We start from the raw sequence: 16,763 nt of genomic DNA on the forward strand, positions 1-16,763 counted from the left end.
TATGTGGACTGAAGCTGTATAAAATGCTTAAACACTGAATAGTAAAGCTAGAAAATTTGCAACAACGTTTTGACCAAGAAACCTTTTAAAGCAATGTTGTATCAGCAAAAAGAAAACCTCCACAATTTATGTAATTTTTAACTATTCATTTTCAGTATAATTCTAGGAATATGTGTATTATTGCTTTGGCAAGTTTAGTATTTTTTCTTATGAAATGTGTATATGCCAAAGGACAGCTGAGAAGAGGAGTGATATTTTCTAAACTACTTCATGGTGACATATTTCTGTGACCAGCTGAATCATTGGGAATTGTATCTCTGTGATGTACATGAAGCATTGTTTGGTTTTGAACGTATGCTTTAAAAATTGTCAGCCATGATATTTTGACAAGTTACATTGTTATATAATGTATGACAGAGAAGTCAGAACTGAACAAGTAGACACAAGAAAAAACCCCAAACATTGGGGACTTATTAATGAACAAACTGTCATTTATCAGTTGCTTTGCAGCATCAAGAAGGTAATATAAGATATTGCTGCCTTTGCTGAAGACAGTGTAAGCAACAGTGGGCTCTCTAGGGTGATAGTGCGTTCACAGCCGAAAGACTAAAACTTCCTGTATCAAAGCCCTTACAGAACATAGGAGCCAAGCTCAGCAGAAACTTATGAAAAAATGTAAACATGCTTATTTGTTGTTTTAAATCTGTCATTTTCAAGGTAATATTTCTGCACCTTTGAAATGTATTTTTTATTACTTCATAGAGTGCTAAGGACTTTTTATTACTCTTCATTGTAAAGTCTGTTTCCCATCCTGCCAAACACCTTGTGATTGGAGTTTTTTTGTAGTCTGTAATTTGAATAAATTAATATTTTTATGTATCGTCAGCTTTCTTAATCTCCAGTAGTGGTCATTGGATTGCACCGTTCACTCCTGAACCAGGAGAGCATTCTGCTTAGGACAGTATTATGCTTCCTAGGAAAACATTCCACCTTAATTTAAAGAATCAAGTCATGCAGTGCATACTATGTACTAAGTATCCTCAGTGATAAGGATTCTGCATTCTATATTTGACTTGAAATTAATACACTTTTTTTGTTGTTGTTGTTATTTGCAGTTCTTGCCAGCAATGATTTTCTTTTTTTCCCCTGAATAAAAAATTTAAATAGCTTTGAGCCAGTAGTACCACTTTGGTGCCCATGAAAATTATGAAAGAAAATTATGAATATTTTAAGATTAAGCAGGTATACTGAGTTTAAAAATGTATGCCATCTGTACTAAAACTGATTATTTCTTATTGAAATACTTTGACAGATTTAATTGAGTGCCTTGCAGAGACCTGAATACATTACATCAATCCAGTCACCTTTATTGATCAAGATTTTAAGCTCATTGTTATTAATTCTGTTTGTTTGAGATCTGTTTTCCATAAAGAAAGAAAATTGAGTGTCAGCAATTGTAGTGCAATTCTTCACTGATTTTTTGATTGTGCGATTGCCGGATTATTAGCACAGTGGTTTAGCAATTCAAGTAGGTTTTAGTTACCATAGTTTTCCCACTAGCTCTTGAAATATTCTTGAGCATTAGCAATTTACAGTTCTGAAACTTTTCAAGCGTTCCAAGATTTGCTGCAAATAAAAATTAATTATTCAGAGTTCTTCAGCCAATTATTTTGATGCTTTTGAGAGCATGTTTTGTGCAGAGCCAAAAAAGGTATTGTTTGTTTTACTGTCCCCCTAATTACTGATGAAATAAAAATTTTTACACTGTGAACACTTGTGTTCTGTCCCTTTTCCTCACACATATGCATAATACAATGTGCTAAAATACAGGCAATTGGTAAAGAAAACCTTCCATTGTCACTGGAAGCAAGGACTATAAGGAAAAACAATTAGTTAAATTTTAAAATGAAGTGAAACAAAATACTTTAGTGTAAGGATGCTTTAGAATGTATGAATTTAGTGCTTTTCAGCATTTACTGAAGTATTTTCAATCAACTTTAAAGCTATAATTTTGCTTTTCTTTGCTCATTTGCTTATAATTGTTGATGTCTGTCAAGTATATTGATGGTTAGGATGGTCTTTAAAATTACTGAAGTCTTTCTCTTGCACTTTTCTTCTCTCTAACATTTTGCTACAATAAACCAACATTATACTAGGATTATGTATTGAGACAAAATCAGATTAGTTAGTCAGTATTTATCCTAAGATCCATTAGCTATTAGTGCCATCAAATATGCCCTGTTACATCATTATTTATATACCTTGAGCATTTTCTTCAGACTTTATTCCCCTGAGCTTTTCATAATGGTTTTATTTTTTTCATTGTACTTACACATCTACCTTGTCTTTGAAGATTTTTCTTAAAGTTTCAAAAATTTCCTGAAATTGCAATCACTCTCCTGCTTATTTGGACACAACTTCTGACTTCTGTACTGTGATTAATTTTAGGAATTTGTAAAAATTTTCTTTTTTTTTGTTTTAATTATTTTTATTTTATTATTTTATTTGTATTATAGATTTTTCTAAAGAGAGGGAAGAAAATCTGGGATTCTAATATTTTTTAATTTAAAACTATATAGTTCCTTTCTCTGGATTTAAGTACACACCTATTTTAATTTTTTTGGTTTTGTTTTGAATTTTGGTGTTTCATACCTGTGCTACTCAGTTGCCGTCTCTCAGAGAAAAAGACAGTGGCAATGTGAAGATCATAAACCTTGCTTCCCTGTAATGATTCAATGTAATCCTTCTTAGCAGAAACGATTTTTCAGTGTTTGTCCAACCCCCCTGCAGTGAGCAGGGACATCTTCAACTAGATTGGGTTGCTCAGAGCCCTGTCCAGCCTGACCTTGAATGTTTCCAGGGATGGGGCATCTACCACCTCTCTTGGGCAACCTGTTCCAGTGTTTCACCACCCTCATCATAAAAAAGTTCTTCCTTATATCTAGGCTAAATCTACCCTCTTTTAGTTTAAAACCATTACCCCTTGTCTTATCGCAACAGGCCCTGCTAAAAAGTTTGTACCCATCTTATAGGCCCCCTTTAAGTACTGAAAGGCCACAATAAGGTCTCCCCGCAGCCTTCTCTTCTCCAGGCTGAACAACCCCAACTCTCTCAGCCTGGCCTCATAGGAGAGGTGCTCCAGCCCTTGGATCATTTTTGTGGCCCTCCTCTGGACCCGCTCCAACAGGTCCATGTCCTTCTTGTGCTGAGGGCCCCAGAGCTGGACGCAGTGCTCCAGGTGGGGTCTCACCAGAGCAGAGTAGAGGGGCAGAATCCCCTCCCTCGACCTGCTGGCCACGCTGCTTTTGATGCAGCCCAGGATATGACTAGTTTTCTGGTCTGCAAGCGCACACTGCTGGCTTGTATCTAATTTTTCATCCACCAATATCCTTAAGTCCTCCTGTGCAGGGCTGCTTTCAATCTCTTCATCCCCCAGCCTGTACTGATATCGGGGGTTGCCCCGTCCTGGGTGCAGGACCCTGCACTTGGCCTTGTTGAACCTCATGAGGTTCACATGGGCCCACTTCTTGAGCTTGTGCAGGTCCCTTTGGATGACATCCCGTCCCTCAGGCATGTCACCTGCACCACTCAGCTTGGTGTTGTCTGCAAACTTGCCAAGGGTACACTTGATCCCACTATGTCATTGATGAAAATATTAAACAGTACTGGTCCCAGTATGGACCCCTGAGGGACACACCTCATCACTGATCTCCATCTGGACATTGAGCCATTGACCACTATACCCTCTGAATGCAACCATCCAACAAATTCCTTATCCACCAACCAGTCCATCCATCAAATCTGTGTAGCTACTGTTGAGCATATCATGAACAAATTTTACATTTCTAAGACTTCCTGGTAGCATTTGACTTTAGTTATGCTTTATTTGCCTTTTTTTTTTTTTTTTTTTTTTTAAGAGTAACATTCTTCTAGCATAACATTATTATCAAAACTAACCATGAGGACATTTTATTAAGATTGATCCCTCCTGAAATGAAATTAACCTAGAAGGTTTAATGCAGCCTTCTGCAGAAGTGTGTGATGAAGGGAAGTTAAGCCTTGAGGACGGTAAATGAGACGGGGGTGTACAGGTGTGTGTACAGGAAGCTTTATCAGCTCTTGGCTGCTAAAGTCACAGTGGCTTCCTGAGCCAGTTGTGACCGGTGTGGTGCCATCTCTCCCCCTCGCTGCTGCTCCCTTTTCCAGGTTCCACATAAGCCTTGCTATTTAGCTTTAGCTACTCCTGCTAGCAAAATGCTAAATTCAGCTAGTCAGGGACTGCAGCATGTCCTCTCTGCCATGTGATCTGTTACCATATATCTATCCCGCTCAGAGCTGGAGAAACAAAAAATACCATTGAATATAGGTACTTTCAAATCAAATTGTTCTGGGACTGTCATAACATTATATTAATTCTCCATTTCAAATTAAAAAAGCTCCCCTATGAATAATTTTCCCAAATGCTTAATAAGATACAGTTGCATAAGTTCCCTTTGGGGGACTATTTCACATATATTCTAATGATCTCTAATGGGAAAATTTCTTACTGTGTAATAACATAAAATAAGTCACCTCCTCAAATTAGTTTTTCATCATACATATGAGGCAAGAATTAAACCTGCAACATATATTTATTTCAGCTTTGATAGTCTCCAGAATGTACTGAAATATTGAGGGACAGTCATTTAGGTAAAATAGTAATAGTATCTAGTATTTCCAACAAGTTGTGTAGATTTAAAATTCTTAGTCAGAGGCACATAATGCAAGAAACAAAACCTGATTATTTAAAGCTGGTATATCAAATCTTCCAGAATAATATTAGTGTTGCTTAAAGGAACCATGTACATACTAGATTTTTGTATTAGACTTTGTATTATCAAATAGAAATCTGCATTTTTAACTGGAGAGATTTTTCACTCCAATTTAAAAATCCTGTTTTTACAATCTCTATGTAGTTTATCTTCCCTAAATACTTGATTACAATACAAAAAGGTATGACAGGAATGTTTTAACTGTTACATTTATTATCGTATAGTAGTAGAATGTGGCACTGTGATTTAAAAAAAATAACAGAAACAATCAAGACGATGCATAGATAATTATGCTGGAAAGAAAGATACTATTATTGTCTGCCATATTTTATAATCTTTGAAAAGTGTGTTTGCTTGTATTTCTTATTACTGATCTTTAGCTCTGGTAAGCAGAAAAACGCTTTTGGGAGAAAAAACAGTTAATTTCCTTGCACTTACTGAAGACGTATTTTTTATTACCATAAATTATAACTAGATGGCTGACACCTGGAGTGGAAGTTTTACTTCATTTTTTATTAGTTTTGAACTGAGAAAATACTCGTGCATGTCTGGCAGTCTGCTTTATAAAGCTAATGCCCCGACTAATATAACACCTGGTATCTATTTGTTTTAGGTGTAATTTCATTTGTTGCTGAAGACGAAGACCAACAGCACTCTCAACATAACAGCTCACCAGAGAAGACAGATGGTGAACAGGCCCTTCAGAAATTGCCAACAGAGACACCACAAACTGTTGATGCAGCAAACATGGGTATGTTTGTTATTACGGATAAGTTCATTGTTTGTATGAACTTATATCATCATTTCTTTTTAAATTAAATGTATATTTAGTATGCCAAGCCACATGCCTGCAAACAGGGTTAAGTCAACTATATATAGTTGACTATATAAGTCAACAATATATATATATATTCCAGGCATATATGAAACTTTTCCTTTTCTGATTTTTGAAACATTTTTTATGACATTTTAAGCTGAGCTTGTTTTTTCTTTTTCTCCTTTTTGCACCAATGTAACCAAATGTCACTTTTTGTTGGAGAGGGGTAGCATTTGTTATTCCTTTCTTTTAAAAGTATCCAATAATATTAATAGCACTGATGTTAAAGCAGACCATTTCTGAAATTCACATCGCTCTACTTCATTCTACTGTGGAAAAAATTTTCTTTTAACTGTCAGTCATAGATGCTCCTTTGGTTATTTACAGTAAAATCAAGAGGAGAAAATTCCAGAATACCTGCTTACTTTCAGATTGACATCTCATAGTTTATTCTAAACAGTTTCTGCAATATTTTTGAGATTTTAAGTGTTCCAGAGGAATAATTTTGTGATCAGAAATATGCACACCAAGTAGACAAAAGTGGGTTTTTTTGTTTGTTTGTTTTTAAACAGAATTCTCCATTTTCTTCTTTACATTTGCAAGTAAAGCTTTGCCTATAGAACTGTGCTTTTTATGCTTTTAATACCTAATTTGGGATGTATTTAAATTACCAAGCCTGATGTTGGATGGCTGAAGTATTTTTCTCACAAGGAAAGCTATCAAGGAGAGTTCTTTTTAACCTGAAGAAGGTGTTGGTTAAGATTTAGCTTTAGATTTTAGGAAATTGAGAAGAGCTTGCAATTGGAGATCTCTTCATCTTTACAACTCTAATGTCACTTTAACGGAATTTAGTTTTAAAAAGAATTAAGAGCTAATTTTATTATTAATAAACCATTTGAGTTTATCCAATGTGAATATCAGAAAGTCTGTTCTTTTATAGCCTATTAATATCTGTATTTAATGATATGTAGAGACTCAGAGATTACTATCCCATTGCTCATATGAAGTGATCCCAAGAATTTACAAACTGTATAGACAGGACAGAGGCAGGAAGAAGACAGAAGCTCAGAGAAGTGACTCTCCCTGATCATAGCAGTAGCTTAATGTTGGGGAGTATTAAAAAAAACCCAAACATTTTTTTCCTCACAAGCCAGAGCCCTATCAGTGGATATACATTGTCTCCCTAATCTACTAGATTCATTACCACATTCTTCTTTGCTAAACTTTTAATGTGAATTTTGAAACACTTTTTTTACACCGCTCAGGCTCCTGGTGTACTTAGCTTTGTTGTGTGCACTCGGCTTCTTCTTAACAGCTGTATTTAAAACTAACAAAATATAGTAAAATGTTTTCTGTGATTATGTAGGTCATACAAAATCAGATCTTCTAAAATGTTATTTTGTGCAAACAGTTGATAATAAAATTTGAGTTTAAAATAGAAAAGAAATAGAAGTGGAAGAGAATGACATGGCTGGACATGGCAAAATGCTGTTTTCAAAAGAAGACAGAAAATAATCAAAAAGAAAATCAGATGACTGAAGAACTAAGTTTTTCCTATAGTGCTTATGATACAGATAAGACTATTGCAACAGTGGTAAAATTATAACCAAAAAGCAAAAGGCAAATCAATGCTTGTCAAATTGAGGAACAAGGGGTTGGGAAGAAGTCTAGAAATATTAAATAGAGGATTTTCAAAGCCAAAAGAAAAAAATGTCAACTAAATCCAAAAACAAAATAAAGAGTTTTGTGAGGACAGTACAGATTCAGTTCTCCTGTCTGGTATGTTTAAGGGGAACACTAGTAACGTTGAACCAATGTTTTTTTAAATTCTAGTGTGAAGACAGCTAGAAACAGGAGAAAGTCCTTAAGGCAGTTAGAAAGAAAGGAAATAATCAGTATTTAGCTTTCACTGGTTTGCAAGGTTCAAGAATATTTCCTTGCATTGTCCTCCTACAACTAGCTTTTTTATTTGGATTTTCAAGTACAGCAACACAGAAGTGGGTTGACATTAAAACTCACACAATGCGTCATTGTAAGTTTACAGAATAAGGATTTTAACAAAGATTAAATTAAGGTGTTATATGCAGACAATGCAGTAGAGATGAGAATTAGCAGATTTCAAGACATTAGGAGGAATTAATTGTGAAAGAAATATCAAGAGTGATGCCACGTACAGGGAAATATTGGAGATAATCTTCAAATCTCTACTGAAAGCCTGCAAATGTTTGTGAATTTAATTGTGCTTCTATTGTCCAAACTAAACACTTCTGCTTATAAGATATCTAGGCTTTGCAAAGTTAGGAATTGTCAGTCTGAAACTAGTAGAGGCTGTAATTGAAAGTAACTGCAAAGAGAAGGTTAAGTAAGAAAATAGAAGGTTAAGTGAGTGGATTTCTCAATACTGTCCCTATCAGTGATGGGAACTGGGGGGATTTCTTAGGTAGAAAATCAAATGCAAGTTCACTGTTTGTTATTATTATTACAGATAAGCCTTTTGCTCAGTTTGGTTCCCCATTAACAATGTGAGACTGGCTGATCTACTTATGCATTTGGAATGTGTTTTCCAAATATATTGGTGGGTGATTGGTCTAATAACTTGCTAAGAGGGGCCAGGTAATCAGCTCCAATTCAGCTCTGTTTTTCACTGCACACTAATTTACATGGATATAATTACTCCAGCACACAGGGTCCCATTGGTAGTTGGAGCAAACTGCACAGCTTGTTCATATATGGTTGCGTCAAGTTACTGCATCTTATCTTTCACTTACCATCTTTCTCTATTTTTGTGCTACTGTAGAGTTGTAACTTTGTCTTATTGTAACTTACGTGTTTCTAGTAAATTATACTAACTCAAGTTTCATAACTGCTAGCAATGTTTAGGGCATCATTAGGCTTGCTTTCTAAAGCGGACTTAAAGTCGGACATGAAATTATTCTTCCCTAACACAGTATTATAGAATCATAGAATCATAGAATGCTTTGGGTTGGAAGGGACCTTTAGAGGTCATCTAGCCCAACCCCCCTGCAGTGAGCCGGGACAGCTTTAACTAGATCTTTAACTAGTATTGCTTAATAATAGGATTTTTTTCTTCAATACAGAAGATATACCCTTACAATGCCCATATCCAAGGAACAGCAAGCTTCCATCTGACCTTTACATCAACCAACTGCTAGTCATTTCACAAACCATTATCTTCCTTCACAACCATTCATTTGTACTAGACATCTATAACTTTTACAACTGGGGAAGGTATCTGCTGAAAATGTCTAAATAGAGATGGAATGTAGGAAGGTGTGATATAATTTATATGACAGTAGTAGTCTTTTTTCTGAACTTACTTCAAAGATGAAATAACAGAGTCTTAGCTTTATGCTACACAGTTTTCTTTTACACATATATTATTACTGTAGTTTTGCATAAAAATTAGTTATTCTATGTCTTTTCAAAGTAGAATGACTGATGGATATTTCTGGGATTTAGGATTTCTTAATTGCAAGGCACACACCAATAGTAGAATGCAAACCACTTGCATTTGACCAGAGGCATCACACACTGAAGAAGTGCATCTCAGAGCTGAGAATCCCCAGGGCTACTGTTACTGATCTGTGGTAATAGAAAATAGTGGACTTCTGATGTAGAGAAAATTAATATGCAGACTTGAATCGGTAGAGGCCAAAACAAGTGTGAGGTTGTCTGTAGCTGAATAAGGTTATAAAAAAATCTCTAATGATAAACAGATGTACACCAAACATTTTGTCTTGCTGTCACTCAGTGAAAATTATTCCTTTTAAACATACTAGAAAGTACTGCTTTGTTATACACACCATAACATTCAATATCATCTTCAGGTACACACACATATGCATTATGTAAGTATGTATGTATGTTTACCTTTTTTTTTTTTTCCCCTCCAAATTACATTGTAGGTAAGATTGTAGAAGATTACAATAATTTCTAGAATAGTTTTCATATGTTCTTTTCATAATTTCTCCCAAAGTCACTCATTATGCTCTTCCAAAAAGCTAATGATTCTGAAACTTGTTCATGATATTTTTTTCCTTCAGATGTAGTTAAGAAAAAGCACATTTAGTGCTTGCAGTGAAAACCATTGATACAGCAATTCTTAGGACAAATCCTTTTTATGCTGCCTTATACCAGGGGAAAAAAAAGAAAACAAACCAAAACCCAAACAGAAAAATGTCTGCATCGCAGATATAGTGACAGGGGCTTGCCCCTTTCTAAACTGGCATGGGTTTTAGTTCTTTCCAAAGCATATGACTGTCTTTCAAGAGAAGAGGTCCTAGGTTTTTTTTTTTTCTCATGGGAGCCAAATGTAAAACAAGGTTAAGTGGTTACTAAGACTGAAAGTAGGATGCAGCTGGTCTTTCATGTAAGATTTATCTTTAGATATTATTATATACTAAAGTGCTAAAATCATAAATAAATATTAGTCATTAATAGATATGTTTCACAGTCTGACTAAATGCTGTGAAGCCTCCTACACTTGCCAAAATTTCCTCTCAAAGTAGAGGAAATTTTTCTTCTCTACTATGGAGTCCATGGTAACTTCTTAAACTGAACTGCCCTTGGACAATTGCCCCTCTGTTGCGCTCTTTGCTGTGTAGCATGGGAGCAATAGGGAGGATGCTTGGCTCAGCTTCTGCTAGACCAGCTCAGCCTTCCTCAGGAATTTGATCCAGCAGCTCCCCTGTAAAGAAAAATCGAGAGTGTGAAGTTGGTGCAGTTGCTGCAATGGCTAAGACTTGCACTGCAACTGCAAATCCCCCTCTCGTCTTCCAGAATCCCTCGGTCTCTCTCTCTTCAGCAAGCCTCAGCACAGAGCTGGCATTTAAGTGACATCTTTTAATGTTCCTGCCGGTGGTGATACCTCACAGAGCTGAGCGCTACAGATGCAGAATGTTTGTTTGTACAACACAGGGGAATTTTCCATGTGCTGTTGTCTTATTCTGGCTGCCCTAAGCATTGCCTTTATCAAAAGATTATACTTCCCATTGTGTTCATCTTACGGATGGATTTACATTTTTATGCCATCGCCAAGTTTTTTAATTTCTTTGTACTTGAAAGGCGTAACATCAAAAAGATACACTACTTGTGAATAAGCCATGATAAAAAAACATAGTCAAAGTGGTTAGGCCAGGCATTCATTTTGGCAAAGCCTGTTTTAATTATCTTTTTAAAGCTGATTTATCCTTCAACCAGGCTTTCAATGACAGGTGACATTTTCTAGTCTGAGTTGTCATTGTAGTTCTTATGATAAGTCTCTGACAGTTAAGTGTCTTTCCCGTTGTCTTTAAAAACAACTGCTTCTGAGCGGGTTCACTGAGGAACTGACGTCTTTGAAAGGTAATAATACTTGCACATGTGGTCCTCCTGGACTTTCAGGCTAGAAATCAATCCCTGAGAGCTGAACATCTGTGCTGGCCCACTGGGGTATTCACATAAGGAAGGTAATGAAGAAATTTCTTTGTTCTAGCAACTGTTAAAGGTGATTAAGAGGAAAACAGTACTCAGGATAGGGACAGTTTAAAATAAGACTTTGCATTTATTCATGATATTTTTTTAAAAAGATCATGAGAACTGAGAATACAGTAGTAAATGTTAGGATTTATTCAGTATTAATGCAGTAATATGATTAATATAACTTTAATATATTAAAGGTATAATTGATATACCTCGCATCCATATTTTTTTCTGGAATTACTATCTTTCTAACAGGAATATTCTTAAAAATAATTTTGAGTTATCTACCTCATAAATTTTGATTGTGTAATTAAGCTATTTTTCAGTCTAATCTGCACACTGTATGTTCAAGCATATTGTGCTCCACCTTCAGCTGTTTGTTTTAATTGAGTCTCCCTCTTCAGGAAAAAAAAAAAAAAATTACAGAAGAGATATCCAAAGAAAATAATCCCCATGTAAACTGCATGCATATTTGAAAATGTAAAATACCAATCAAGGCTTGCTTTTTTTTTTTTGATAGCATTTTAGCATTTGCAGCTATACTTATGCTAGTGCATACAAGCTTTTGGGGATGGTTTAGCATATGTAGAACATTAAGGATTAGACTGTTTTATGCTCTTTTCCTTTGTCAAAAAGAATGTTGAATTATTGTTAGCTTTCTCAGTAGGTACCCTTCTGCAGTACTGCAGTCTGCTAAGTGTTATGCATTTCTCTGTGCCCTTTTGAGACACAGAACAGCTTGATTCCCCTTAATAAACTAACGTTGTTTTGAAACAATTCAGATGTAGCAATGCTTCAAGGACCTATGGCCCACATGGAATTTTGTGGGGCATGGTATGTGTGCAATTAAAAATCTGTGCAAATGAAGCGTGGTAGCTCATTTGAAATTAATAACAAAAGCAATCTGTAATTGCTCACGGTGTAAGGCTGCTGGTGAACTTTAGGTTATGTCATCCTTCATGCAGCAGGTGTTTTAATATTGCTGTGCTGAGAAGGCTGGTAATGTTGCATCTGCCCTAACCACAAATAAGTCACTCCATTTGTAAACCTGTACATCTGTATATTTTTGAATGTCATAGCATGTAGGATAGCATTTGCATATAAACAGATTAAATTTTCTTACCTAATTAAAAAGGTCTGTGACATGCATTTTGCTTGTTCTGATAGTCTGTATAAACTATAAACTATATTACCGAGAAACACATTCATTCTGTCATGTCTGGCAGATCTCAAATATTTGTCTATATATGGAATTTTGTCAATTAGTAGCCCATTTAGTAAAAAAATATTTGGGGAGAAAAAAAATCCTGAGCAAAATTAAGGGGTATAGTTGTCGTGGTTAAATGGCTAGGTGTACTCGACTTCTGCCTGTCCCTCTCAAGTTCACCTGTGAAACGATAGGTGTGGCTTGCACCTTGCTGAATTGAAACAGCGCAGCAGAACCACACTTAAATTTCTTCCCCTTCTAATCTGCCCTTCAGCAATAAGGCTAACGTGATAGGTCCAAGTGTAAACCCTTACTAGCAGTCTGTGACAGAACACATTCAGAGTGATATAGAAAATAACATTTTTGAAACAAAATAGTAAATGAGCTAGCAACAGAGCAGTAGTTTCTTTACAGTCAATGCTCTTGCTGTTAGGTTTGAGTGTTTGAGATGCTCTTTATCTAGGTCATTATTTTGCCTTTCCTACTTTGTCATGCTTACAAACAATTCTATTTTACCCCTTAGCGAGTAATGAATTATAAACACACAGAGAGCACATAATAGTCATGGAAAAGAACACTAATATTTACCAGTTCCTCACAGTCATATAAGCATGTCTGGGGCAGAAGATAATGGGGTGAGGTGAGGACAGAGAGAAGGTCCCTATCAGTCTCTTCTATCCATGCTGTTTCAATTGCTATGACCTGTGAAAGTATGCACTGAGCCAGAAAACAAGAAAAAGTCAAACTTTATAGCCTAATATTTGGGACAGCTCATAAGAAGTGGAGTTCAAATCAAATATGTGATTTTTTAAAACTCTCTTACAGTGTGGTAGTTTTTTTCTATCTGAATGATTAGTTGAATCTATTACATGCACCTAAATATTATGACACATTCAAATTACAGTAACATCAACAAGATTGTCTAAGAGCAATTGCTTAGAATATCCTGTTGTTTAAGGGTGAGAACAATTTCCTTCAAGGTGTATGTTCAGTCCCTCAAGCAGAGGAAAGAATTGCATATACATTCTCAGAGCCTGGCAGGGCAATCCAACAGTTAAGCTATTGTCTAAATAGATTCACGAATCCAGAGCAAAGTTTTCATATATTTATTTCTTTGTTGCAAGTTTCTGAAAACTAAGCAGATCAGAAACAGCAATTAAAACATTAGATTGAGTCAAAATTATGTCTTTAAGATGACAGGGAGCATATTAATTTCCAACAGGACAAAATAAAACACATTTCTGCATCCAATCTAATCTATTTTTTTCATTTTACCATCAGGCTCCCCCACAAATATTATTATTATACTTCTATTATCAGTAGCACTGTACTTTCATAACGACAAGTTTGCATCATGTACTACTGCCATTGTCTGCCTTTGAAGCTATAACTAAGTTGTTCCTGAAGACTATTTGTGGTTAGGTAATTGTGGTTGTATAAGTCATGTTTTTTGTTAGTAAAAAACTATACATTGACCTCATTGGTTTTTCAGGGATGAATTTCTCTTGTATTTTAGATCCTCTTGTCCACTCTGTAGCCTGCTGCTGGAATTTGCAAAGGACTTTTATTTCTATAGCAGCTGCAAAATAAATGGTCCATATAGAATTCTGGCTTTTAATTTATCCCAGACACTGGATATTCCTGAATTCTCATACATTCAGTGATGAGGTAGGTTTGCCTAATTAACCAGCAAAGGACCACTCTGACATTTTTACTGGGTAGGCAATAGATATTTCTTGTCCATTGCAGTGATTTATTTGTTATGGTGTCTACTGTCTCTCTCAAAATATTTCCTGTGCTTTCTCTGTTAGCACAATAGAGTCCTAATTGTTCTTGACATACTTTTGAAATTGTAAATATTAGGGAACTACTGTTTCCCACTGTGGCAAAGGACAGATGGCATTTTATAAGCTGTTGTCAGAGAGTGAGAGTATGTGTGTGCAAGAAGTGTAATTGAGAGATTTGGATGCACTTCCAAAGCATTATTTATTTCTGTTTATAGCGTTTGGCACTGATTTTGTAGTAGAACTTTCTCTGTGAAAGGGATTGTTTTGATTAAGTAGAAAGAAGCTCACCAAGTAACCTTGTTCTTTTGGTATGGCTTTTCCATGTTTATCTTTCTGTAATATAACTCATTAAACATTCCAACAAAAAATTCAGATATTCACAAGTCACTGCTCCTTTCACCCTCAAATATATATTTCAGAAGTAAAAAAAGTTTCAGAGGGGGTATGTTACTGGTTTGTGTTGATTACTAGTACCGGATAAAACTATCACTGACATCAAGAAGGAACAGTTGTTAGAAAAGTCTCAACCGTTGCAGTCATAGACGAGCATATTCAGTTGCTGTGTGATGTTAGCATTATCACAGTGAGAGTTAACCTGAATTCAGATGCCCTTGTGGCCTTTTTAAGGGGTATCCTATGAAGTCTTTGGCCTTTAGCATCACTTGATTTCCATAACATTTAAGAATTTCATTTGTACTGAATTCTCTCCATGTAAGTCCCTGCTGTTCACTGTAGGTTGATCCAGAGTCTTGCTCTCTCTCAGAAGCAATTGCAGGTTAAATTCAGTTAAAAGCCCAGGTACTATTTGTTCATGGTCAAACAAAAATTCTTCCTTAAACAGCTACTGACCACTGACATGTTGTTTTGCCACTTAGAATGTAGTGCATCTGTCATACAAGTCCTTTATCTCTTCTTCCTGGAGAAATAACTATATTTAAAGCAAACTGTATCATCTGACCAAGAAGGCCAACAGCATCCTGGCTTGTATCAAAAATAGTGTGGCCAGCAGGAACAGGGAGGTGATCGTCCCCCTGTACTCAGCACCAGTGAGGCCGCACTTCCAATACTGTGTTCAGTTTTGGGCCCCTCAACACAAGAAAGACATTGAGGTGCTGGAGCGTGTCCAGAGAAGGGCAACGAAGCTGGTGAAGGGTGTGAAGCATAGGCCTTATAAGGAGCGGCTGAGGGAACTGGGGTTGTTTAGCCTGGAGAAGAGGAGGCTGAGGGGAGACCTTCTTGCTCTCTACAACTACCTGAAAGGAGGTTGTAGTGAGGTGGGTGTTGGGCTCTTCTTCCCACTCACTAGCAATAGGATGGGAGGAAATGGCCTCAAGTTGTACCAGGGGAGGTTTAGATTGGATATTAGGAAAAAGTTCTTTACGGAAAGGGTGATCAAGCATTGGACCAGGCTGCCCAGGGAAGTGGTTGAGTCCCCATCCCTGAAGGTATTTAAAAGACATGTAGATGTGGCACTTCTTAGGTACCTGGTTTAGTGGTGGACTTGGCAGTGTTCGGTTTTACGGTTGGACTCAATGATTTTAAAGGTCTTTTCTAACCTAAATGATTGTATGACTATGATGTGTCTGGGAGACTCCTGCATTTTATGGTGCCCTTGGATTACATGCAGTTTCCCTTGTTCAAAGTGAAAGTAATGTGGGATGCCAGATTCTTTAAACAAAGGAAAACCTCTACATGCTATTTCTTATGGAGGAAGGGCTTTAAGAGGCTGATTATCCACATTTTTAAAATTGGGGTATTTGTGTTAATTCCCTCCAAAACAGTATAAGTATTTGTAAGAAACCTACTAACGTGACCCACTAAGTAAGGAATACTTTTTCTAGCAAATAGAAAAAGCCATTTGTGTCACTGTTAAGTTATGCTAGTTCTTGAATAGGCAATTTATTTCATTTGTCAAGTACAACTCTTCCAGGTTTTCAAAGCTGCTGCTGTAGCCATGTGCAAATCTGGTTGATGAGGGAATTGAGTGGCTAAGACTTGTTAGGTGCAGATTGGGTTTCCAGATTGTTTAAGCATCAGACACTGGTAAACTCCTCTTGTATATATATGCACAACACAATAATTTTCAGAGATAATACTGCAAAATTTGAGTGGATTTTCACAGAAAGAGTAAAAACCATTTTTCTATGTGTGAATCCTTCAAAAAATGCTGTCCCTTGCTCTAAATGGTGTGCTACAGCTTCTCAGCAAAATACCTAAAAACTGTTACTGTAAGAAAAATGTTATGTATTTTCTTAGAGTAGCTGTTACTGGATTCCTTTGGCTAGAAAATTCCAGAAAAGCAACCCAGGGAAGACAACCAGCTTGGACAATTTTTAATTGGAAAGTTAGTTTAGCAAAGATATTAGCAAATGTCAGAGAGTTTTAAAATGGAAACTAGTAGGCTAAATTAATAACCTTTTACTTTCCCTCTTATTAACTCTTGTTAAATCTCATTTGCTGCTGGTATTGCAAAAACTCAAAGTTCTATGTCTTTTTAATTTGTAAGCCCTGCCTTTTGTACATAAGATGAGATAAAAATGCAAACAACATCGTGAAGTGTCAAATTAAATTTACAGTATGAATTCTGGTGATTGTTTGTTTAATATACCTTAATGAAATCATAGAAGTATAAATATGCAAAAATTATTTGAATGCTGTTC

The 16,763-nt window shown here is 36.0% G+C and overlaps 1 protein-coding gene across 1 annotated transcript in view; it reads left to right on the forward strand.

Annotated features, from left to right (window-relative positions):
• The window catches only part of CFAP47 (cilia and flagella associated protein 47), a 353,360-nt gene that overhangs the window by 198,161 nt on the left and 138,436 nt on the right, over window positions 1-16,763 (forward strand). The window contains exon 50 of the mRNA XM_075714741.1: window positions 5,425-5,562. Coding sequence (XP_075570856.1) covers window positions 5,425-5,562 — 138 coding nt within the window. The remainder of the gene's footprint in view (window positions 1-5,424; window positions 5,563-16,763) is intronic.

This window comes from Pelecanus crispus, chromosome 1 (assembly GCF_030463565.1).
Source record: "Pelecanus crispus isolate bPelCri1 chromosome 1, bPelCri1.pri, whole genome shotgun sequence".
NCBI lineage: Eukaryota > Metazoa > Chordata > Aves > Pelecaniformes > Pelecanidae > Pelecanus > Pelecanus crispus.